The sequence below is a fragment of the Diprion similis genome, chromosome 14 (genome assembly GCF_021155765.1).
Source record: "Diprion similis isolate iyDipSimi1 chromosome 14, iyDipSimi1.1, whole genome shotgun sequence".
Taxonomy (NCBI): Eukaryota; Metazoa; Arthropoda; class Insecta; order Hymenoptera; family Diprionidae; genus Diprion; species Diprion similis.
The window spans coordinates 11,637,044-11,662,632 of record NC_060118.1 but is presented as its reverse complement, the minus strand read 5'-3'; the positions used below and the strand labels follow the sequence as shown (position 1 = coordinate 11,662,632).

At 38.6% G+C, this 25,589-nt stretch overlaps 3 protein-coding genes across 4 annotated transcripts in view; 1 reads left to right on the top strand and 2 right to left on the bottom strand.

Moving 5' to 3' along the window:
• Positions 1-21,699, bottom strand: part of LOC124414771 — a 73,863-nt gene extending 52,164 nt beyond the window's left edge. Inside the window, exon 1 of the mRNA XM_046895838.1 lies at positions 21,439-21,699. Within this exon, the coding sequence (XP_046751794.1) occupies positions 21,439-21,589 (151 nt within the window). The 5' untranslated portion in view covers positions 21,590-21,699. The remainder of the gene's footprint in view (positions 1-21,438) is intronic.
• Positions 1-25,589, top strand: part of LOC124414741 (dystrophin, isoforms A/C/F/G/H) — a 303,596-nt gene that overhangs the window by 84,013 nt on the left and 193,994 nt on the right. For both annotated transcript variants that reach the window (XM_046895783.1, XM_046895785.1), the window contains exons 35-36: positions 9,166-9,264; positions 20,420-20,525. In XM_046895783.1, coding sequence (XP_046751739.1) covers positions 9,166-9,264; positions 20,420-20,525 — 205 coding nt within the window. The remainder of the gene's footprint in view (positions 1-9,165; positions 9,265-20,419; positions 20,526-25,589) is intronic.
• LOC124414766 (NKG2-E type II integral membrane protein-like) lies at positions 4,054-4,781 on the bottom strand. Its single transcript, XM_046895833.1, has 3 exons — positions 4,666-4,781; positions 4,336-4,578; positions 4,054-4,232 (listed from the first exon to the last, which is right to left on the bottom strand). Exons 1-3 carry the CDS (start codon positions 4,760-4,762, stop codon positions 4,069-4,071), a joined length of 504 nt encoding a protein of 167 aa, XP_046751789.1. The 5' UTR covers positions 4,763-4,781; the 3' UTR covers positions 4,054-4,068.

Here is a 25,589-nt window from a genome sequence, read left to right as displayed (position 1 = left end):
CGTCCTCTCAACCTAATAGTGCTAATTGCGTATATTAAATCCATAAATTCCCGATATTTCTCGCTCAAGGGATGCGACCGCCTGCCGCCTGCGGGATCCTCCTTCGAGGGGACTTTTGACGCACCAAACCATCTCTAATGGCTCGCCCGTAACGCCGTCTCCAAACTCATCCTACCTTGTTAATTACCCAGCTTCAAACACCCCCAAAGATTCATAAAAAATTCCCTCTTTTATACCTTATTATATACTCGCGATAAAACACGGGAACGGAAATTTTCACTTCACGCTCGATTACACTCGTACCATATTTTCTCGTTTCTTCGTATAACTTTTCATCAATTTCAAGACAGCACGACTCTCGAGTCTGTTTTCAACGCTGTTCTTAATTGGGAAAATTTTTTCGAATCAAATATTTTTATTTCTTATACTTGAACATACTTTGCAGAATTGATTGAAATTCTTTTCAGCAATGGAAAAACGATGATAATAATCTTTCTTCAATATTTTAACTTCCATTTCCTTATTAAAATACACCGTCATGAATTTCAGCGCTGTGGATAAATTATAACTACTTTCTACTAATCTTATCGTTTTTCTTGACTCGACGCGAAATTTATTTTCAATCACTAATGTTGCAGAAAGTATTTTGCCATTTAAAGAAAATATTTTATCAATTCTACATTCCACATACGATATATTTCATTATCTTAATAACACCATGAAACTTGTAGATCCTATTATTTCACCAAGTTTATATCAATTCAACGTCGATATTTTTAATGCGCATGTTTTTTTTTTTTTTTTTTTTTTTTTTTCCTTAAGCATCTTTGTGCAGTTATTCGATTGCTTGTAGATATTTAAAACAAAACTGAATTGTGTCTGTGAGGAAAAAAAATTTCATACAGAATCCCTACGTAGAAATATAAGATCAAAAAAGTTCTCTCCGAGTTTGTAAACCCGATGAACTTTACTTACACCCTCACTCCTGAACCCGCCGTCGAGTAAAATCGAATGTGCACTTATCTACAGTCGTATAGCTGGGTAAGTGCCCACCTACATTCCATAGGAATGTCATTACCCCAATCTCAAGAATGCCCTGGGGTTTCTTCCCATTCTCTCCCCCCCTCTTTCCTTTCTTCCCGAGCGGAAAATCTACCGGATTTCGCATCTCCGTTTCGGATATTTTCCTTTCCCTGGTCGGGAATTCTAACTATTTTTCCGGTTTCCGTCGAATCACAGCTGCAGGGGGAGGGGGGTGAAATTCGATACGTCGACTAACGCGTAAGAATTTTTCATATCTGTTGTAAAAATTCGAAACCGTTGCTCGAACAGACGAATGTTTGGTACGTGTTTGGAAAACGTCTGCAGAACATTCGTATTTGATCGATCTGTTTTCTACACTTGTTTTATTGCCCCCGTTTCACAGGCAATGCCTTTTGGATTTCTGTTATCTTCGATCTTATTTCGGTACCGCGAACACTGAACTGGAGGCCGTTTTTATTCTCGTTCACCTTCGACGGAGAGAAGAGAAAAGCTTTCGGCTTTAGGTTAGTTACTGACGGACCGAAATTATTTCGAAACCCAGTAAGTCTCTCTGAGCTTTCGAACGAATTGCACGAATTTGCACGAAGCATTCGCGACGATGGATGAAAAGAGAACGTTCAAGCTTCGAAAAGACTCCCGAACTTGTTGAGCTTCTTTTTCAATTTTTCTTTTCAACGCAGAGGACCGTGGCTTCGTTCCAATTAATCTGCAATTACCGCCAGGCAATGTTGAACCTCCGTTACAGGGCATTCAGAGAAACCTGAAAAATGTATGTTTAATCCCTTGAAAAATTATCCATACTATAAACGAGAACAAAGTATCGTACAACGGGTTCTTCGATTCAGTCAAAAGTGACAAAAGACTAATCGACGACAGGTTTTTTATCAGTTTGAAGAAAAAGGCGGGGCTTGATCGAATCCATTACATCCTTAATTACAGTTTTTTTAACCTACGATATTATTCTCTTATACAGCTTAGACGGTCTAAAGTCATATCTATTTTTAGGAGCGTTTTTTCTTTCTTTTTTTTTTTTTTTTGTTGTTTTTTCTAAGAAAATGAAACCACTTGGAGAAAGTTAAGTTCGAGGACTTTATTAAGTTCTTGTTTCAAGAACACTACACCGAACTCGAAGACTTTTGCAGTTTTTGAGTTAAAAACACCTTTTCGGGTTCTACCTCGTAACTCAGAGTTGAAGAAAAAAAATTTTGCTTCAAACATATATACGATTCTGTACAAAAAAATTTCGGGATTGAAATTCTAACCACGAGCTCGAATCCATAAACAAGTTTCAAAGGTCGTGTAAAATTTTTAAGCCAATCCAATGAAAATTGACCGATGAATCTGCTCCTTCGGATTGAAAACCGCCATATCGCCATTTTCTTATTAATTCATAAAAATGAAAAAATTCTAAAATGTTTTTCAAACTTTGAACAATAAATTCTTCAAACTCAAATTGCACTTAGTATTTTCATCTTCTATAAAAAAAAAAAAAAAAAAATGAAAACTTTCAAAAATAGGTATGATTTTAGACCCCCTCCCCCCTCCCCCCCCTAATCCACACAGAAAATTCGCTGGATGCGGTGAAAACATACTCAGTCATCGTCCGTGCGGTTATAAAAAACAATCTCCACCCCAGAAACCGCGAGCGTTTTTTATCCACCAGCCCCTTTAATGCGTCTAGGGGAAATTTTTTCCCCTCGACAGCTCTTCACCCTCCTTCGTATATATGGAAGCCGCGCGGTTTTCTCTCGCCGGTGAGCTTACTCGCACACAATCGCAATAACGCGTGGAAGACGAATTCGTGATAGTAGATGTATCTTCAGCCTGGTGGTCCAGGTTTTGGGCAAAGGGCCGTCACCGTTAACGTTACGCGTGAAACTTTTCCGGGTTTCTGCCTCATTCCTACGCCGCTCTCTCCGTTGGGAGTCATAAAAAACTAGCCGTCTAAATTTTCCTCTGATCGATTATTTCCCGCTTCTTCTTCTTCTCATCCTCCTCTCACCCCGGTGAAAATTTTCACTCGTATATCTACTATGTATAAAGAATCGTGAGCATTTTTGGCTAATACGAAATTCGGGGTGCTGGACAAGTTTCTAAATTGTCAACGTTCAGACGTGATAATATTTATGTTCCTCCATCGAATTGTCAAAATATCAGATGATCAAAGTTTCTGTTTAATTTGGAAAGTCACCTGCAACCGAAATTATGTGAAGACTTTTTGTCGCAAGAGTTTTAATTAAGTTTTGGGTTAAAGTTTAACGGTCTTATTGCTTTAGATGGGATTCTCGTTCAGACATACTATTGCTGAAAGCTATTACGTACGATAAATTTTCTTGATAAGTTGATATCTCAGGGCAGATCGAGTCGATAAGCTACATTGTATTTATTCAGATAGCTGTGAAGAATATTGATTACACCGAATCGAGTGATTCATTTAAGCTCATTTAGCTCAAGCGACGTAAATAAATATTCCCCAATTGTCAGTGCCTCGGTTATCTGTCGAGGCAGGCGTTATGCTATTAATATTTTTTGTAGTAATGGATTACGTGTTGTAGTTGAAGTCGTAATCAGTCTTGGTCTGTTTGCCTCGTTTATTTTCTAGATAAGAGAGAAAAAACCCAGTCTTACATGAACGCTACTTCATGTAAGTATTTATCTTCTGTCTCTTCGAACTAGTTCACAAATTATGTTTATCACTGTATTTTTTTCCTCTACTCTCGTAGTCGCTTCTGCCCTCTGACTGGTAATGATTAAATAACAATTAAAGTCCCACTTATGTCTGAATCGTCTTAACTAACTCAAGCTTTCGGTCCTACTTGTGATAAAAAACCAGAGATTTCGGAACACTACACTTATATCGAGAACGAAGAAGAAAAAGGCATAAGAATGTGTAAAGGCTAGTTTATAGAATTTGAATGCATATATCAATGTTTATCGAAACTCTTAAATTACAAGGCTTAAATCATCATGATAACAGTTTTCGAATCAACTGCGCATCCATCCAACTCATCTGAGCGAGCCTGATCACGGATTTAGGACTTCTGCTGATACCACCTTTTCGCAAACGAATCCCTTTCGGTCGTTGCAATCCTCGTTGCTTAACCCCCGATTGCACCCTCGGACGGTGAGGCAGTTGTACGAACCCCAAGGTTTCGTTGGTGCCCACGGAATGTTGACCATCGACAAACCTGACGGAGAGCGTTGCGAATTAGTCGATCGAATCAGGAATCCTCGGATATTCCGAAGCGTGTGAGGATTTGGTTTGATGCTAATCAAGTCGTGGAAACTTACCGTTATGCGCTATTATCCAAGGTTGATTAGGGCCCGATCGCGACACGCCGATCCAGACGTAGGCGTTGAACGGTTTCAGTTTCCCAATGATCCCAACTTTTTCGTAGGTGTCAATTATGGCCAGACGAGCTCCATCGTCGATGCATTTTCGCCTCGCTTCCTCCCAGGTACGCCTTTCGTTGTAAACCTTGTAAGAGACGGTGTTGGCCATGTGTAGGGAGTAGCCTTGCCCGTTGAAATCGCCTTGAAGTGAAACGTGCGTTTAATTACCGCCATTCTATCAGGCTTTTCGCACCCTTTTGGAAATCGGCAGTATTATTAATTACTTACTGAATTTATCGATACGAGCTTCTGTCGAGATGAAGAGTCCCAGAACGGCGATGAAGCTCGCTAGCTGGAAGCACGGAGACTTGAATGACAAACCCATTTTCAAAATGAAACGTGTCGTTATTGAGGATTAACTGACGATCTTGGTTTACGCTTACCATTTATAGCTGACCGAATTAGAGATAACCCCTCTACTTTAACGGATTGAAGCTTAAGGTTGTGGTTTCTTCTAGAGTATAGTCACCTTTTAACTCCCAAGTTCAGGCAATTCCCGCGATAAAGATATATCTCTTCGCTCTTGACTTGACACGTTACTAAATTCGATATAAAAATACCGAAAGTGGTCGATGCTCGAGAGCAAGTTTGATTACCATTAATAATACGACTTCTTGACTTCAACTTGAATGGAATGAATAAGAAAATGTCTCATAATAATGTTCCGTTATTCCGTGAAGTCCTAATTGCCACAGTTTTTTTTTTTTTTTTTTTTTTTTTCTTTCGTTACACTTGTCGTTTGCTCTGTAGAACATTAAATCGAGTAACATTGAAATTTTCCTTATTCACTTCACCAACACAAAGATCCTTTGCGTAAAAGAAACGCCCGATACGATAATCTTACGACCGCAGGTTATCAGGCAATGCGGTGCCATTTATCGCTTGACCGTCTCATTTGTCCTTATGAACATGCGCTAAGTCAGGGAAATACCAGAGTGTTATACATTCGATTTTGTATCTTAAGACTCGATTGAGGGATCCTTATAGAAAAAATGATGGGCATTCATTACCAAAAGACCTCTTATGTGAATTAATTTAGGTGCCACGCCGAAGATTCAGAAAAAAATTAATGAAATTGAAAATTCGTCATAATTCGAAAGTTGATCGACGTAACGAGAACTTTCTCTTCGTTATTTCATTGTTTTACGTGTATATTATCCTCACGAATTATTTCATTGGGATAGCTATGAAGAATATTGATTACACTGAATCAAGTGATTCATTCAGTCTGATTTATTTGATTGTGAGACGAGCTATTTCCAGTCCGAATTCAAGAACTGCGCTATCGATTGCACTTGGGTTAATGGTCGTTTCACTCGTTGTGGTTATACTTGAACTCGAGGAGGTTGTTCTCCGAGGCACGTGTGACTCTGGTGATCAATCTCATCGGAGCAACCATGACATTTTCACGCAAGTGATGTAAATAAACTATTCCTGGTTATAGATGACTGGGTTATCTGTGAGGCAGGCTTTATGCTATGAATAGTTTTTGTAGAAAATAGATTACGTGTTGTAGTTAAAGTCGTAATCAGTCTTGATCTGTTTGCCTCGTTTATTTTCTAGATAAGAGAGAAAAAACCCAGTCTTACATGAACGCTACTTCATGTAAGTATCTCTCTTCTGTCTCTTCCAATTAGTTCACAAATTATGTTTATCACTGTATTTTTTTCCTCTACTTTCGTAGTCGCTTCTGCCCTCTGACTGGTAATGATTAAATAACAATTAAAGTCCCACTTATGTCTGAATCGTCTTAATTAACTCAAGCTTTCGGTCCTACTTGTGATAAAAAACCAGAGATTTCGGAACACTACACTTATATCGAGAACGAAGAAGAAAAAGGCATAAGAATGTGTAAAGGCTAGTTTATAGAATTTGAATGCATATATCAAGGTTTATCGAAACTCTTAAATTACAAGGCTTAAATCATCATGATAACAGTTTTCGAATCAACGGCACATCCATCCTACTCATTTGAGCGAGCCTGATCACGAACTTTTGACTTGTAATATTACCACCTTTTCAAGGTTATTACAACATTTTAATAATAATTTTTTCCACCGTTCATCTTCTGTTCCGATGATGCAGAGCCTTTTTTGAGGTAATCGACGATACACAAAAAACAATTTAAACGGAAGTATCTGCAGGCTGTTTGACTCAGTCACGAAACAACCTGTCTAATCATTTCTCACAAATCACTCGTAGTGTTATTTAAATTTTTCCGAACGCAAAATCGAACATTGTTATGGGCTGAGTTGGCTGATGACCAAACCACTCCCAAAAATATAACGCTTGGCTCGGACTAGTTCTCCCGGATGGTGAATTATTTGAATTTTGATGTCGTTTTCCCTCTTGGTTGAACCGACTTTGATAATAAAATGGTCACTTACCTTTTGCTGGTGACCGTTGATTCGGGCTATGTGGGCGGCTCTGCGTGTTCGGCCGGTGGTGAGATTGGTTAAAGTTACTGATCGCTTAACTTATATCAGGCGTTAAAGGTAATTAATTGTTCAACTCGCGATGTAAGTTTAACACACGAATATTTGTTTATTCAATTAAGGTTTAACACACGAGTATTTGTTTACTCAAATTAAGTTTAAAGAAAATTCTTATAATGATTTTAATTATAAAAGATGAAAGGTTTAAATGTAAAGTCACGGAATTCCCTTTTAGCACTTTAGTTTGTTAAATTAAATAAAATAAAAGACCCTTTTGAATTTCTAACAGATTCTCTGGTCTGATTGATCTGCCTAAAACTGAGAGAACGATTTCTGGTCGAAGACTGTCAATAACTGAGAAGATATATTAGAAAATGAAGCCTGAGAATGAGACTTGAGAAAATGAGAATTGCGAATAAACAATGAGCAATGAATATCTTGAAAAAACTGAGAGCTGCTTCTTCTTGTTGAAGACTGGTTGACGAAACGCTGTGTAACAACTGTTTGACGTCTGTGTAACGACTGTTTGACGAAACATGTAACAACTACTTGACGAAACGGTAACAATTGCTTGGCGACTATCCCACGACTGACTGTTCAGAAAACTGAGAATTGAGAATTGAGAGAAACTACTTCCTGATTGGTTCCCAGCATCTTTGAGAGAGCTGCTCAATAAGGAAGTATTGATAAGATTTTGAGTTTCCCATTCGCCATTAACTACCCCCGCCCTTTGGGTACGGTGTAGCATGCAAAACTATCTTAACTAATCCCGCCTCTTCCATGAGTGCGGGTGGGAATTGCCGTGCTTGTTTTGGTACATGATAAAAATATTCTACTGTATGTTCGGGATGACCCTGTCCAAACAGACACTTCAAAGATGGCTGTATGGATTTTAATCCGTTGCACGTGCGTGCCAGATTCTGCATACCTAGAAATATCGAGAAGCGATTTCCGGTCATCTGGTTACTCTTAGAGAGTTTGTATATTCTAGTCTGTTTAGGTAAGGATTATCCCGTAACATTATTTAATGAGTAAGATTATTGTAAGCTGAGGGTGGTTATTTCCCCCAGAGCCGTAAAAAGTGATAAAGAAAGCCGTATGCATACAATGCATACGGAGAGTCAAAAATATAAGATATAAATGAATTTAATCGAAAACTGAAATAAAACTAATGAGTAGGGATAGAGGGCATCGAGGATGTGACAACATTCTAAATGAATTATAAATCTCTCGATGCAGAACCGAACTGTGTAACAACGTGAAAATTCTTGCACCATCAGCAGTGTAGCTGGAAGAAAGTTCCACCGACCTTGAAGGTTTGCTGGGCTTTTAGTCAAGGTCGTTTATCGTCTCCCCTTCGAACTTTCCACTCCGTCTCCCTTATTCGAGAACGACTCATTGTCAAGTTGAAATGAAACCTCACGGCTGCCCTCGATTCCCGCCGAAGGGAGGCTGATTTAGTCCGGTATTGCGCACGCCGCTGTCTGAACCCTCTCAATCGAAACTTTCGATTCTTAATCCCCCGGGAGATTCGACGCCATTCGTCCCTCGGTTTCGTCTTTCGCTCAGAAAATATCTCCAGTCTGAGAAATCCAGAGTTAGACTCACCGAATCATGAGGTTGAAGTTGACAACGTTGTGGCAACAAAACATAGGAAATAAATTCACTGATTTCTAATTTTTTTTTGCCAAAATTGCAGATACTTAGATCTCAAAACAAAAGTGCGTGTCTTGTTTCGTTACGCTTCCATGAATTTCAAGCAATTCCAAAGTCACGAAGCAACGCTTCATAAAACGGTTAGATCACATGTCATAATATGATCAACTGTCGATTTACTTTCTTTACGTCTATGATTCGAAAAGCCAGACTCGAAACAGCGGAACTCTCACACTCTCCAAATGTGAACGTGATCTCACGCAGCTTTGAGAATGTCGCGCACATTTTAATGGTCCGAAAGCTTTCAAGCTCTTTGAATTCGTCGAAGGGACTTCAGGCCAGCTGTCGGAAACTCCATCGGCATAATCGTTGTCGTTAATCTTTCGATCTTTGTCGAAAATTCCGTCCTCTCAATACCCCAAGCCATTCGCAGCGTTCAGTCGGACAGGCAGATAGGAAATTTCCCGTTAATATCCGGTGGTAAACACGTCCGCTTATTCCGGTCGGCTAAAAGTGGCGGAAATCGTTCAACGTCTTCTTTCCGAGTCACCCTTAATTCCTATCGCATCTATACCACCCTGTCCTGTTCATTGTAATAATTATAATTCATGGGGTCTTTGTGTGATTTTATTTTTAGATACGCGACTGGCTGACCGTCGAGGAAGACATGCTCCGTCAGCAAGCCGTGGTCGTCGGTGACGTCGACGAGATTATACAGCTCCTCGACAAGCAGAGGGTAAGTAACTTCCCTCGAGTTGATAATTTTTTACCCCCTTATTTCGTTCCTTCGTTTTCGTTCTTCTTTACCCGCCGGTAAAACATTCTCGGTGAAAATCTTCCTTACCGACCGAAGGAAGGGGGAATACCGAGTCGGCCGATAATCTACCCTTAGCAAAAACAACCCGCATCCCCCTTCCCACAACCTGTCACAGCCATCTATCGCAAGCCACTGAAGCTCTTCGCCTTGTTATAGGCAAAAACAAAGTGAGAACTTTAATCATGATTCGCTACAGAGCTCTTGAAGTGATCGGGACCTTGAATTCGAGCCACGCCTATCATAGACGGTTGAATTATACCGTTCATTCCTCGCTATTGAATCCCGTCGTAATCAACCCTTGAATTTAATCTTGAATCGTTTAAAATCAGCCGATGAATCGATGATGAGTTTGGAAAAGTAGAAAATTTCTTCACTTCAACCAAGCATATTTAAAGTGCTTTTCTCAGCTTTTTTTATTGCCCTCTTTCGTCCCTCTTCATGTAAAATAAATGCCTCGACATTGACTTCTTTGGAAATTTCAGTGTCCAAGTACAACTGTAAGTTTGTCCCTAATTTCACCACCTACAGGTGGAATCGCCGGGTAGTGAAAGGCGATATTCAATGTCATTAGTGGGTAGTCAAAACAATGAGTTGTTACGGTGGCGCCTGTTATTGATTTCCGATTCGGAAGACGAGGCGTGCACGGACGTGGAGCTTGCATGGAGGAGCTGGAGAGAAGGAGGAAAAAGAGAGAGAGACCGAATAGAGTTGTTTCCTGCTATTCGTCTGGCGGCGGGTGCGATTCGATTCAAATTTCAAATTCGGTCACTGTCTGGCTAATTGGACGTAACAAATTGGCAATAATTAATTCATTCCTACGTTTTCCTTCCTCTGCAGTAGCGGCAACAGCATGAATATTATTTTAAACAGTAGCAAATCTTCCATCGAACGTATAAGTGAAAAAACTGAACGAGATTTTGTATTTTTTTTTTTTTTTTTTCTTATTTATCGTAGGTATTATACTAAATTTTTCTAGTTTCTTGTGGCATGTCAAATTGTCAGGATTAATATACTGGTCTAAAATCATGGAGTTCATCCGTGAATTCGTGTTTTAGATTTTTTTGTTCTGTTGTTCAGACGGCGTGCAGATGAAAAAAATAATTCTAAAACGAGGCAATTTATTTTCCTGTACAACACCGTCTTTTCTTTTTTAATCTCGTTCGCGTCGCTCTCCCTCGGCATATTTTGTTCCTGAAAAGTCAAATAGGACGAAATAAAAGTAGAGAAATAAATTACACTCGAGTTAATTCTTCCGCTTCTTTTTTTTTTTCTTCTTTTGTTTGTTTTTTCTAATTTTTCATACATCTCGAAGGAAGAAATTAACGCGTTTGCATATTTCGAACTATTCGTCAAGTTTCTTTCTTAATATTTATACTCATATGTATATTAGGGTTGTCCTTATTTAGGATCTCGACGAATTTCTGCACCCTACTTGCAAAATTTTTTCAGATTTCCACCTCAACTCTGGGATAGTCCGTTTTGTGATCGAAGTTTCTTATGGAAATAACATGGGAAAAACTTGTTTCCTCGGTATAGATTTTCTTGCAAGAGTTATGGTATTCAAAAAAATCTGTAAGCGCGAGGTTTTAGCGGGCATTAGTTCTACTATCTGTAAAAAAAATTTACATCACGATACCAGCAAATCTAAACGAATCGCACTTCCTCTAAATAAAAAAAAAAAAAAGTCAGATTTCGAGGGCTTGCAATTCGTCGATATTGCGCGATACGATTATGTGAATTTTTTCCCAGACAGTAGCACTAATGTCGACTAAAACCTCACGGTTACAAATTTTTTTACAACATTATTACTTTTACAATAAAATATATACTGAGAAAAAAACGTTTTTCCCATATCATTTCCATAAGAAACTTTGACCACAAAACAGACTATCTTAGAGTTGATGTAAACATATAAAAAAATTAGATGATTGTTTTTTTTAATTATTTGAAGTTGATTTGGGGGATGGGGTGGCAAAAATTCGTCAACACCCTAAATAAGGACCACCCTAATGTATATGTGTATTATATATTTATATGTAATAAAATTCTTCGTGTTGTTGTTATGGAAACTTATGTTGGTTTCGGATTAACCTGTGCATTACCTATGTGTGTATGTGCATGTGTGCGTGTTGTGTTTGTAGTTACGTTATTATAGCCGTAGGCAGGAAACACTGTCAATATAATCTCCCCTGAATATACATGAAAACGACATTGAAAACGTTACTTGCCTCCGGAAACGATCTCGTAACACGCGAACTAAATCATCATCATCATCGTCGTCGTCGTCGTCGTCGTCGTCGTCGTCGTCGTCGTCGTCGTCGTTGGCGAGCCGCTTGCGCCGCAGAAATTCACCAAGTGTTAATTATCAAGCCCTCCCCTCGTCGTTTGGTATTCCGAGCGAAGGGTTCTTAAATTTTATGCTCCTTAAGCCGATCCCGTCCATTCTTCGCTTCGGGACAAATTGCAATTTTCACCCGACATTCGTATTCGCGAATATTATAGTACGAGGAGAGAGTCGAGAGGGAGGCCGGGATTCGAGAGGATTGGCTAATGGTTGAGAAATCGGGTTAAGTGTACTCGGGCAGAGTGGAAATGCCGGCCCTTCCGAATCTAGCAAGCGTTTGTAGAACAATAGGCGTGATGGAACAAACGACCACGATTCATCCCCAAGTCGCAGGTATCGTCGCAGATCCGATTTCACCCCTCTTACGTCAGCGATTATCCCAAATGAGTGACAAGCATGCCTGGAATCGGTTAGTGATGCATAAGTTGTACAGTCTGGGCAAAAACAATGTTTGGGGTGGAGGTCAAAAGTTGGAAGGGTTAAAGGGTTCATATTTCAATGAATGTTAGGCTAGAAATGATCTTTGCATTGATTAATCGAGTCATAAAAAATAATCGAACATTACTCGATTGAATCGGTGAAAATTAATCGATCAATATGTTATATGGTTGTTTTTTTTTTTTTTATTTATTGGCGGATATGAAACCAAAATTTCGTAAATTTCAGTATCTAGTCTTGACGGCGGAATTTTTTTTTTTTTTTTTTTATGATCTATAGTTTCGTTAAAAATATTTTTCAATTTCAGATGAAAACATTCATTCGTCTTTTACTTGTTATATTAAATAGATATCATTGTAAGTAAGATAATGATAATAATAATTGATACTGTAATCACATGAATTGATATTGTATTGCGTCATTCTTGGGGAAAAAAAAATATATCGATTGTGAGGAAATGTAATCGATTATTTTTCCTCATTCTTACTTTGAAATGTGTTCGTACGGTATAGGAAAAAAAAAAAAATTATCGCGGGCAATTTACGCAGAATTCATTAGCGAACAAAATAAGCTAATATTTGATTGTATTTTTAATAAGGAAAAAAAAAAAAAAAAAAAAAAAAAAAAAAAAAAAAAAACAGAAAGAAAAAAGTTCGATAACGTAAACCAAATCAGTTTCTAAATCGCACTCAAACTGTTTCGATAAGAATTTAGTTTTCAATTATCATCTGTACCGAGATAAACAGAGACAAAGAGAGAAAGAGAAATAGTAATTTTCTTTTAACAATAAAAAATTTACCAGGATTCGCAAATCGAAAATTGATTCTAAACTTGAACTTCTCAATTTTTTCGTCTCACCGCCTTTCAAACTGGATTGTATACCCGACAGACTCTCAAACTTGTATTTTGCAAATCATCCCTTGAGTTAAAAAAGCAAGATTCGTTTCAATTTTCCAGGTGATTTATTCCCCCAAAACAAACGTAGCAACGAGCGACGTCAGCTTCGTTTTTTGGGGTCGCATCAAGTCGACGACGAGTCTCGTTCAAAGTCACAGTTTTAAGTAATTAAGTTTACCCGTCGTAACGGGTCGCAGGTTGGAAAGGAAAGGAGGACTGTAACGTATGCTGCTGGTGAAACACACGCCTCGGGCTAGACGGTAACGTCGGGTTCAGTTTTCCCCTTAAAATTACGCGCGGCCTGCCGGGGGTTACGATTTTCCACTTTGTTTCCCCTCCCGCCCCTTTGGTATTGCTTTTTTTTTTTTTTTTTTTTTTTTTTTACCTCTTTACCCTCGTTGTGATTCATCCGTGAATTTAACAACCCAGAGATAAATAATAGCGGCATATAATTTAATGTGGTAGAAAGGAAATCAAATTCGGAGCGAAATCGGTAAAGAAAAATAATCGGAAAACGTCAGGTTAATAATTATAATACAATTGAAGTTAATAAATTTGTAAAGAATTAAATAACTTATTGTTATATAAAGGAATTGAATAAGATTTAATAAATACAGTTTCGTCAAAGGGGATATTGCGAACAATTGAAAGATTATTGTTCAAACTTTAATTAAACAATTACTTCTAAGCAAGTCAATTAAATATACGAAGTGACTTTGTTTCATTTATTATGAAACTGTACTAGCCGGCTGGTAAATTCTGATCTTGCAAATTTGTATTTACTGGTTATTCGCCGCGACGTGTTTTGTCCCGAAACGTCTGTCAATCAGGGCGAATGTTTGACGTTAACGTGAGGGATTGATGTGTAGTAGATATGTACGTGTGGTCTCTGCAAATACATTTCAGAGACCCGTAATTTGCAGTATTGTTTGGCTGCCGCCGTGACGAGTATTAACGAAAGTTCAATTTTCCGCTCTTTATTATTATACCAAAGCTATATATCCGTGCAATCGCTCGTAGCCTCGCTTTTCTCCTTCCTTATTTTTCTTTCTTTCTTTGTTTTTTTTTTTTTTTTTTTGTGACAAAGAGGTCGCTCCACATTTTTTAAAACATTAGAAATCGTCAAAAATCGATATTTAAAAAGAAATTTTTCTCATTACGGTATAACTTAGATAGACAAAAAGAAAAATAAGTTTCCGAAAGTTTCAGTTCAAAATTTGATTTTTGAAAAGTCGCTCATAATTTTTTTTTCAACTCTTTGGTGCATTTCTTTAGATCTTTTCGAGCGACCTTTTAATATTCATATTAAAATTTGATAAATTTTTTTTTCTCCCATTTGGTAAGAAAGAATCGATAACAATACACCACGACACGAATTAAAAATCAAACAAAATACTGAAAATATAATTTTTTTAATTTAAATTTTTGACAATTTTTGACATTTTAAAAAATTTGGACCGTCCTCTTAAATTTTTTTTTTTTTTTTCGAGCTGTCCTTTGGAGCGGACTCTTAAAACATCAAAAAATAACATTTTGCCACACGAGACTCACGGAAAAAAAAAAAAAAAAATAGTCGGTTTTTTTTGCGCCACCCTAATATATATACATATACATATACGTATAGCTAGCTTCAACCACTCACTCGGCATAGGGCAACAATCCTCGTAGCTAAACACGCCTGTAGATGTATAGTAGTCGACGGGGTTGCGATTCTCCCAGCATCCTCCCTTCGCTCTACCTCCCCCCTTCTTTCCCCCGGCAGATTCACCCTCCGCGGGCTGCACATCCCCCAAAAACCCAGTCAGCCCTCGTCGTATACCAAGCCGGTGTTTCACCCGGCGCTAAAATATCTACCCTGCAGTATCTCGACGCGTCTCTATCGTAATCCACGTGACGGCATTCCTCGAGTCCTCCTTAAAATTAGTCCTTAGAACAACGCTCTGCAGATCCGTTTCCTCGTTTCTTTCTTCTCCCCACACGCGACCAAATTGTTTCCAGTTTCTTATCCTCTTCTACAACGCTCTAAACCCCACCAGCGAAGGGAATCAAGGTTACCTTATAGTCGTTGGACGGAAACGACGCGTGGTCTCGAACCAAAATCGATATCTGCAACCCTGAAACGGACGAACAAGTATTGACAATTTGCTACTCGCCCGAGCTCTACTCTGCTCTGCTCTGCTTTGCTCTGCTTGCTTTTGCCGTTACACCGGAAACTATAACACGCTACGCCTCACTTTCTCCCGTCGACGTCGACGTCGACGTCGCAGCGGCAGCGGCAGCGGCGCTACTGTAGCCGGATATTTAACCTCGACGTTCGTTTTTTCATGCCGATTTTTTTCGCCACAATTCTTTTCTTTTTTTTTTTTTTTTTTTTTTTTTATTTTGTTCTGTATTTTACAAGCGAGTCACGTAATTTCAGATTCGTGTCGCGGCCTCGTAAAGTTATAAAATCTAGATAAGGATCGATGATTATACTTTCGACGAAAGACGATATAATAATACATATAACGTCATTACCTTAATTATTACCGCGCACCCCTTATTACAATATGATTCATCGTCGGTTATAACAATATAGTCTTATATACATACGCATGTCAAGTGTTATTCATTTTTCTCATGCACCATTTTATTATTGTTTTCGTTTCAGACTTTTGATTTATTTTGTGATTAGTCCAAGAGTTGCTGTATAGTTTACACGTGAAAATTTTTGTAATACGGCTTGTATCACGGAATTTTACCCCCGAGACGAAGAGATAAGCTGGTTATTAATAATAATAACAACAACAACAACAACAACAACAACAACAACAACAACAACAATAACAATGAACTGAATCTGAACAGGAACAAAGTTGAGTGAGATATTTATTGTACGTGGAAAGTTTTAAACGTGGGGTCTGCTTCTTTTTTTTTTCTCTTTCTCTCTCTTTTTCTTCTCCTTTACTTTTCATCTTTCTTTAATCTCTCGTCCGAGGGTTCGAGAATTCTTCGGTAATTGCAAAACTGTAGTGAAAAATTGAGCTTTCTTAATGGATCCCGAAGATTCGTCGTCTGGCAGCGGAACCCTGCAGCTACGTTTCAACGTAAGTTACGTACCTACGATATATATATATATATATATATATATATATTATAGAGGATAAGTGGTCGGAGAAAACTGTTCAAGTTATACTCACCGAACTTTTTTTTTTCCTACGAAAAGCAGAGGCATGAAAAAAATTTATATTCATGTCAATTCGATTATTATTCAGATCAAACGATTTTTCAATTAATATCATTATTCACGCGAATAATATCTGTGAATAGAGATGAGAGGCTGATGATTAAAAATCTATCGATCAGCCATTCCGCGTTTTTTCTTTTTTCTTTTCTCTTTTCGTTTTTATAATTTTGTTGGAGAATATTAATACTCGGCCATTTTTTTTTTTTTTATCCTTTTCCACTTCGTCTATTATCTGCATATTCAGGAGATGCAGGAAAATATTGTAACGATACTGCAGATGAAAAATTTGGCTAGGAAGGAGAAATTTAATTTCACAATTTATTACCCTTTTAACAAAAGCATCGGCACGCAGGTTGTACAAACCGCAGACGATTTGTTTCAATTATTCTTAATCAACTCTGCCCGTGATTTCATATACTAATCCGGAACTCAAACCTGGGGATATAAATATAAATCCCAATCGAAATCCATTCGTGTTTATTGGTCAGGGTTTTTGGCCCGAGGATTTATCAGATTTACTGTCTATAGTCAGAATTGTAAACAAGAAACGGATAAATTGTGAAACCGGAATTTGAAATCAATAACGGAATTTGGTTTTGATGATTGTTTTTAGATGAAAACTGGACCCTTGGTATATTAAATTAACAACAACAACAACAACAACAACAACAATAATCAGATAATTATTAGCTTGTTTCTTTTCTAAATAAATTCTATACAAATCACTCGACACGGGGTTTAATCACTAGAATATATTTCGCAACGAAATAATTTTACAAAAGTTGTTTTTCCAATTCTCATTACTTCGATTTTTCAAAAAAATTTTCGATACTTTAATTAGTTTAATCAGTTTAAACTTCAATTATTATTAATCGTTTGTTTTACTTTTAATTCGACTCCTCTTCAATCTGCATATTGAAGAAATAGATAAGGGCAGGGGGGGGGGGGGGGATAAAAAACAGTAACGAGAGAAATTAAAACAACAATAACAATTACTATTAGCAATTGTATTTTTAAAAACGGTGGCAAAGAAATAGGAGTTGAAACAAATTTCGTTCTCGATCAGCTTCTTTCATCTCGTTTCGTTGGACGATTTCATTGTAACAGGAATGAGAAGGTTTTTCGGCTATTTCTAAAGCGGTCAAGTTCAGGTTCGGATTGTGGAAAAGCTGAATTGTAACCCCGGGCAACGGTGTCATACGAGGGAAGTCGGGAAGTAACCACCGGTTACTTTCGTCGGCCGGAGATTCCTTTGAAACGTCTAATATACAGAGAGAGATTGGCAAAGGAAGAGAAAATGAAGGAAAACCAAAAAGGAAATGATGACTCGAAAAAGGAAAAAGGAAAAAGGAAAACGAAAGGCAATTCAACTTCCAGGTTCGGGGTGCCAAAGTGCAGTGTTCCTTTTTCTTCACCCTTACCCTTATTTTCCTTAACTTTTTTGTCGCCGTTTTTCCTAAGGAAAACCCGTGCCATCCTAATTTGTTATTTAAGCGAGTTTTAGACTTTTTAATAACGGGTCCTACGTACCTACTGCTCGACTTTTCTTTTCCTTCTTCTCTCCACCCCTTTAAAACTCGTTGGGTATAAACGAGTGGCTTGAGAAATACTCCGGGAAAGTAGCTTACGGCTACGTTTATATATACATATATATTAGGCTGATTAAAAAAAAAAAAAAAAAAAAACGACTAATTTTTTTTTTTTCAAAATCCTCACACAAAAACTTCCGAGAACGTGTGAAAAGACGCCTGTAGAAAGCAGAGCCCTTAATATTATTATTAAGAGGTCGCGCATCGCAAATTTTCTATTTCCCGTTTAAATAACACAGGAAATTTTTTTTTTTAAACTTTGGAATTTTGTATTTTTAGAACGGCTCATTGAACTACCGGACTAAAGCACATTTTCGTAGGAAATTTGACGCTCTACAAAAGAGGTCCTTACAAAGTTTTCGATAATCACACTCCTTTAAAAGTTATTCGAGGTTAAAGTTGAACTTACAAAAAAATCCAACGACAAAAATTAAACTCGCCTCAAACCCTCGAGGAAAACAATTAGTTGCAGGTTTTTTTTTTCTCGTCCCCCTCCCCTAGTTTTTTTTCTTTCGAGAAGAATTTGTGGTAATCACGATAAAAAAAAAAAAAAAAAACAACAACAACAACAACAAAATGTCTTGTGATGGAAAATTGTGAGTGAAAAATATATTTTCTTTTTTTACAAATTACAAAAATTAATGAAAACTAGAAAAAAGAAACGTTGATGGGGTAAAATATTTGTGGGAGCTTTTCTCCATTTCCGATAAAACTGGGGACGAGGAGGCGCGTTGTTTCGTGAAGTTGGAACATCGATCGGGGTATTCTTACAATCCAATTATACGCGCCTGTGCGGCCGCTGAGTGATGTAAAAGGCAATTAACCGGCGAACAAATGCGATTCCAAAGTGTCAGGTGTGATTATCGGCGTTTTATGTAGTAGAAGGGTGGGCGCGAGGAATAACTGAGGAAAATCAGGCACAAATTAATAAATAAACTAATGAAATTATACTCGCTTATTAAGCGAGCACGGGCTACGTGATTCGAAGGATTTTGTAAGGAGAGATTTTTGAAACTTTGAAATTTAATCAGTCTGAAATTTGTCGGTGTTGAAATTTTAAGGCAACGATTTTCGAAACTCGTTATCGTTCGGTAAACAACCTTTTCCAGATTTACGTTTCCACCGAAAATATTGTTGAACTTACTGACTGGTTTTTAATAAATTTGAAACCATGTTGTAATAATTGGTGTTTATAATTGACGCATGTTTTATTATTTATATGAGTGTCAGGGTTCTTGATGCTTCGATTGTTAACGAGTTTCTGAACTCGATAGAAAATTTTATAAAAAATGTTGAAAGTATATAATTCGTCACGTGTTTGATATGGATAATTCGTGTTGACCTGATACTAGTTCGGTTCTAACTGACGCTAGATTTTTTCAAACGAGCGGCATGCAAGCTCTGTTTAACTCGACACGTGAAACTTCTAATCATCGATGATTCGAAGTCGTTGCGTTTGATTTTTGCGGCAAGATCTAAGATCTCTGTATTTGAAACAGAGTTATCGATGAATTGGTTTACCTGACTTAGAAAGCAGAGGAAACATCTAGTCTGCGCAAAGATTAACAATATTTTGAAATTGGATTCAATGTGCGCATATTATTTTCATTTGGCAATCGATATAATATTAGTTTATTTAACATGTCGAGAGTACATAAACCCTACATCGCATTAAAAATTTTCTCGGTTGGGGTCAGCCTAGTTGGTAGCCATGTTGGCTCGACACTATTCACCTCACGCGTGCTTTGGAGGAATCGGGATCTCGCAGGCGTAATTCGCAGTCAATCCCCGACAATTGTTACTGCGTAGATTCCCAGTGTCACCCCATATAGAAACACATCCGTCACCGGTTTTAGGGTAATCAGATATCCATGGTATGTTATTTACGGGTAATCCTACGCAACGGAAAAAACGATGGATTATTTAACCCAAATGTCAATGTAGACGTTACGATTTTAAACAATCAAAACTTACCATCACGAATACTGATCCATTGTTCATCATCATCCATTCATCGATATTCCCCGAAATGTTACGAAGCATGAAAAGAGAGGTTTCACCTCGGAATATTGTTTATACGAGTACATTTTGTGTATCTGTGTGTGTCTTTTTGTTGTTAATTTTTTTTTATAATCCTGGACGCTTCTCGGATTATAGAGACTTAGCATCGCCATTGTTTTCATAATCCCACCTCGCCTCCTCCCATTCCATCCTCGACACAGTCGCTCTCGAAAATCCCAAAATCCTCTTGGTGCTCAAGTTGCCATTTGCACTTGCCTCGTTTTCGCGCACCACGTGCGAAAGTAACGAAACCGGCTTTTCTCTCTTTCTCTTTTTTTATTCATATATGTTCGTTTTAACCGGCGGCGGCGTCGGTTTGCTTTCATTTTTCAAAAAAAGAAAACCAAAAAACAACATATAATATATATTTATAGACGACGAATTCTTTGGCAATTTTCTTGCCGATTTGTTGTTTTCAAAAAATATTCATTCACTCATTTCCTCATCTTTTATTTCTCCCACTTGAAATTTGTTCGAAAATTGCTCGACTCACGTTGCTTTTTCTCTCATTCTTCATAGAATGTGCTGCGTGAATTGGAGCAGAAAAAACCACAATTGGACGAGCTGGTGCACACCGCTGAAAATCTTCGGGCGGACACTAATCGACAGCAGCTTCACGGCAAGGGTAAGTCTAGCTCTGTAATTTTTCGCTCGTTTTTTTTTTCTTCCTACGTTGTAATTGTGAGTGTCTCTGCACGTGGCAGAGACTAGTTGAAGTACGGTCGAAAAAATCTATATTGCTAAGTTGAAGGTGAATAACGTTTTTCATAAATTGTTTACGAATTTTTGAATTTATGCGTTTGTACTTTTTTTTTACTCCTGTGTTCTTTTTTCTTATACCGTCGCAGAAATAGGGTCACTTTACGTAAGGAATTCAGGCAAAACAGAGTGACGTGCACCATACTGGTGTCGCGTATGCAAAAAAAAAAAAAAATTTGATCATCTTCGTTCCCTCTTACTCATCGATTAGAATCTGTTCTACATGAGAAGCAGTCATGGATTGCGGGTATGTTGGAACTATTAAACGATGATTCGAGGTCGTTACGTTCGATTTTTGCGGCAAGATCCGAGATCTCTGTATTTGAAACAGGGTTATCGGTGAATTGGTTTACTTGACAAAGAAAACAGAGAAAATATCAAGTCTTTGCCCAAACCTTGACTGTATTTTTTTATTTGGCAATCGATATATTATTAGTTTATTTAACATGTCGAGAGTACATAAACCCTATATTGCATTAAAAATTTTCTCGGCTGGAGTCAGCGTAGTTGGCAGCCATGTTGGCTCGACACTATTCACCTCACGCGTGCTTTGGAGGAATCGGGATCTCGCAGGCGTAATTCACAATCAATCCCCGACAATTGTTACTGCGTAGATACCCTTTGTAATTCCATATAGAAACACATCCTTCACCGGTTTTAGGGTAACCAGATATCCATGGTATGTTATTTACGGGTAATCCTACGCAACGGAAAAAACGATGGATTGTTTAACCCAAATGTCAATGTAGACGTTACGATTTTAAACAATCAAAACTTACCATCACGAATACTGATCCATTGTTCGAATGCATAATAAATGCCCACGTGTAGCATCCAGGGACTGTCCTTTATCAGGTACTCGTATATTTCTCTGTTATCAGCCAGTGCTAAACGAGCACCGTCCTTCTCGCATAGTTCTTTCGCTTCCATCCAGGTTACTAAGTTCGTATTGTAGACCTTGTAGGCTACGCTGGAGTTGAGAATGGGAGCGTAGCCGTCCGGAAGAGGGGCGATTTCCTTTTCTCTTGGCGTGATCAACTGATGCGGTTGTTGCAGCGATATTGGAGCGCAGACCGAGACCCTCGTTTGATTGCCTTGAAACAAAGTTTGTTACGTTTTCCTTATTCCTCCGAATCTTTCGAGGATCGCGATGTTCTCTTACCTGGATTAGGCGTCAAGCCGCGAATCACCGGCGAGGCTGATGCGGGCCGAAAAGTTCCCAGCGTCGTCAAAAGGCACGCGAGCTGCAGGAACAGCGATACGAACCGTCCAGTCATTTTTAAAAACTGATATAATTGTCCTCTTAGAAATTTATCGTCCCGACTGTTGCCTACAACTTCTCGTCGCTTCTTTTATATCATTTAATCCGTCAGATAATCCCCTCCAATATTTGCCCGCGACGCGTTCTTGCGTGGATGACGTAAGACCGTCGTCTCGTTACTCGGAATTGAAGTTTCTATCGCTTTCCTTGTTTTTGCAACCTCCAACGAGAGGTTATCGGTCCTCAACGTATCAGTCCTGCGAGTAAACAGTTTTACAAGTTGGATTCTACTCGTGGACCGAGAGATCGGAGACGAAAGAAGAATGTAAAATAACGAAGGCTAGTTTTTTTTATATTCGATTGTAGTAGTGGTGAATATTATGACGGGTCCTCATTTAGGGCTCGGACGAATTCTTCGTCATTCACCCGCCAAGTCGACCGCAAACAATTCAAAAACAAGTTTACAATTCTCATAGATTTTCATCTCGACTCTGACCCCTGCCTGTAAGAGGGTCCAAAATACACGTCTTTCGGCCATACTTTCAGTAACAACTTTCAAAAAAACCTGTGTCGAAATGAACTTGTTGAAGTCAAGCCGAACGAAATTATCGTGTTATTCAAGTTGCGAGATGATAACTCTTCTGAACTTTCGTATATCGCTTCGTAAATACGTAATTCCCAATCTTTCATGGAGCCACAAGCTGATGGTGACCGCCTTTAACCCAGTTTACGTAACAGCGATTATATTTACGAGAAGCAATGTGAGTTCGACAGTCTTTGTAACTGTGTTTCTAGATTCATTCGATCCACAGTACGTAACAGTGACGTTACTTTTTTTCAGACTAGATCCGTTGACATACGCCACATTTTTCCATATTTATAATCATAATCATACGAATCCTTGGATTATAGCAAAAAGTCTACAAATATCGTTCGAAATACGTCTTAGACGGAGAAAAGAAATTTTATTTACCCAGCAACAGGAAATTATTATACCAGAAACAATATAGGATCTCTGGTGTTTGCAATGAACGAGATTGAATCGATTCGACAAAAAAAGAATGTAAAATGAAGAAGAATATTTTTTTCTATATTTGATTGCAGCAGTTGTGTACATTATGATGGATCCTTATTTGGGTTTCGGTCGAATTATCGACAGACAATTGCAGCGAATCTTTTCGAACAAAATACAAACTTGCCAGGGTCAGACGTTGGTTGGCCTCCCATGGAATTCTCCACGCAGTATATATAGCATCGAACGTCGGGGGGGTGAAATTTGACATGTTTTGAGGGGGGAGGGGAGCAGATTCGACGTTACCTAGGCGTCCACCAACCTAAGCCAAGGAAGGAAGCAAGGAAGGAAGCAAGGAAGTAAGGAAGGTGCCCGAGGTGAGGTGTCTGAGCGCATTTCTACAGGGTTTAGGTATTTCAGAAATTTCATTACCAGGAACCAGAGACCCTCGCCTCTTTCTCCCTCCCCCTTTCCCTCCCCCTACCCCGCCCTTCCCATCTTCCGTCCATATTTTATCAACGCTATGCAGAATCCGCCTCCGTAGCTGATCTCCGGCTGCAGGTGCCTTACACGGGATTTCTATCCGCTTCTCCCGTATCACGTATATCAGATCCCTCAGAATTCCGTCGTCGATGCAAACGCCGCACTATCGATGATATTCTCCAGAAATTTGCGAGACGCATTCGCAACTTCGCCACCCTGCGCGTTCGTCGTCTCGATTTTTGACGGAGCCCCCCACCCCCCCTCCCCCCCATACTTCCGCCATATTTCAATTCCCCGAAGGAATTTACTCATCCGCTCTCGAAAGCATTCCATGTAACAAGTGCAGCACGCATTTCCTGCGATCCTCGCCTCAAACCCTACGGCATTACTACAAGGTACGTCTGCACTCTTGACACGCATCACGCCAAGTCCGTGACGTGCCTCCCTTAATTACTTGACCCGCTGTAACGCGTAACTCGCACGGATATTTCATGCAACACAGTTTCCTCATCTCGCGGGAGTTTCTCGTTTGCCGGAAACTGCTGTCTCAAATGTTCGCGTGGCGTTCACTCGATTTTAAGTCGAAATCAGCCGGCAAAAAAATGTACGAGAAATTATTTGCATCCCTTTTTTACCTTGATTTGATTTTTATTACGGATTTACACCAGCTGCGCGTGTGTATCGATTTTTGGTCTGAAAATTATGCTTATGCTACCTAGTTTGGGGCGGGGTTGAAATTACGAATTTGAAGATTACCGAATGTGCTAAATTCTGAATTTTTTGGTGGAGAAACATTAAGTAGGTAAAGACATCAAACTTTCGACGAAACGTGAAGATTTCGAATAGTCCGATAACCCGGCGCTGAAAGCTCCGAAAGTGTGAAGGTGAAGAAATTTGAAAATTTGAAAATTTGAAAATTTGAAACGTCGAAATTTCGAATTATCGAAGATATTCAGTTCCATGAATTTCTGGCTTGGTGAAATTTCACCAGTTCATTCGTTCTTTGTGTCGGATTTTCCAAATTATTACACTAATTCTGATTTTCGGTTATTCTCATTTCTTACACCCACGCGTTGGGAGAAGTACGCTGGGCGAGTATTGTTTCAACTTTTGGAATTTCACTTTATCGAAACTCTTCTCCAGCGAAATTTGAATTTTCGGAATCTTACATTTCGGATTTTCGGACCCTCGGGTCTTCGACGGTTCGAAACTTTGTTGTTTTGTAAATGTTTGATTGCTTTACTTAAAGTTCCGTCGCCAAATAATTCGGAATTAGGCGCTCTCGGAACATCTCAAATTCGGAACCTCAACCCTGAACCTTAATTCAAAAAAACAATTACGATTCAATCCGTTATCATCTATTTCTTCCATTTTTTTGTATATTTGCAAAATTTTATCGTTAAACTCGCTTAATATGGCTGTATTTCAGCACAATTAAGCTAGTCGAGGCGGGTGAAATTGGAAAAAAGGGGGAGCAACGAAGTGATAAAAATTACGGCCTACCGCTCTTCATCAGGGATGTTATTATATAATAACCACGGTGGTGGGTAACGAGGTGATTAAAATCCATTCTAATCTACGCCGCGTTGCTGCTTCGCGATGCTCTTCTAAACACTGTTTAATGCCACCGACGGACCTTCAGGCCACAGCCATTATTATTTCCCTCAGGTTATGTTTATTATGAAAGCACCCTGCATAGAACAGATTATGTCCTTCATTTATTTAGAGGGAGGTGAAACGATTTGGCGCTTATCCGGAAATATCCTGACGATTTCATTATCGTCGTCATTACTGTCATTATCGTAAACTCTCAGTGAACGACGAATCGTCGAAAAAAGAAGGAAATTAAACAAAAAAACGACATCAAAAAACTGAGACCGTTTGTGGATCCATTGATTCACATTGGCTGAGAAAAATGTCTTCCCGACTTGTGGTTGTTGTGAGAAATTTCCACTTCTTGACAAACGTTGGTGAATAATTTTGTTTCAAAATGCATGAACCGCATTATCTTTGGTATTATTATTCAAAACTTAATTTCTTCGTCGTTATTATTATTCGTATATTTTATTTCCCTAACTTTTTCCCCATTTTCCCTTTTTCAATATCCCATGTCGTCCGGAATCTTGAAACAAGATTATCGGCCATTTTCCGAGGCAACAAAGTCGTCGCTATGA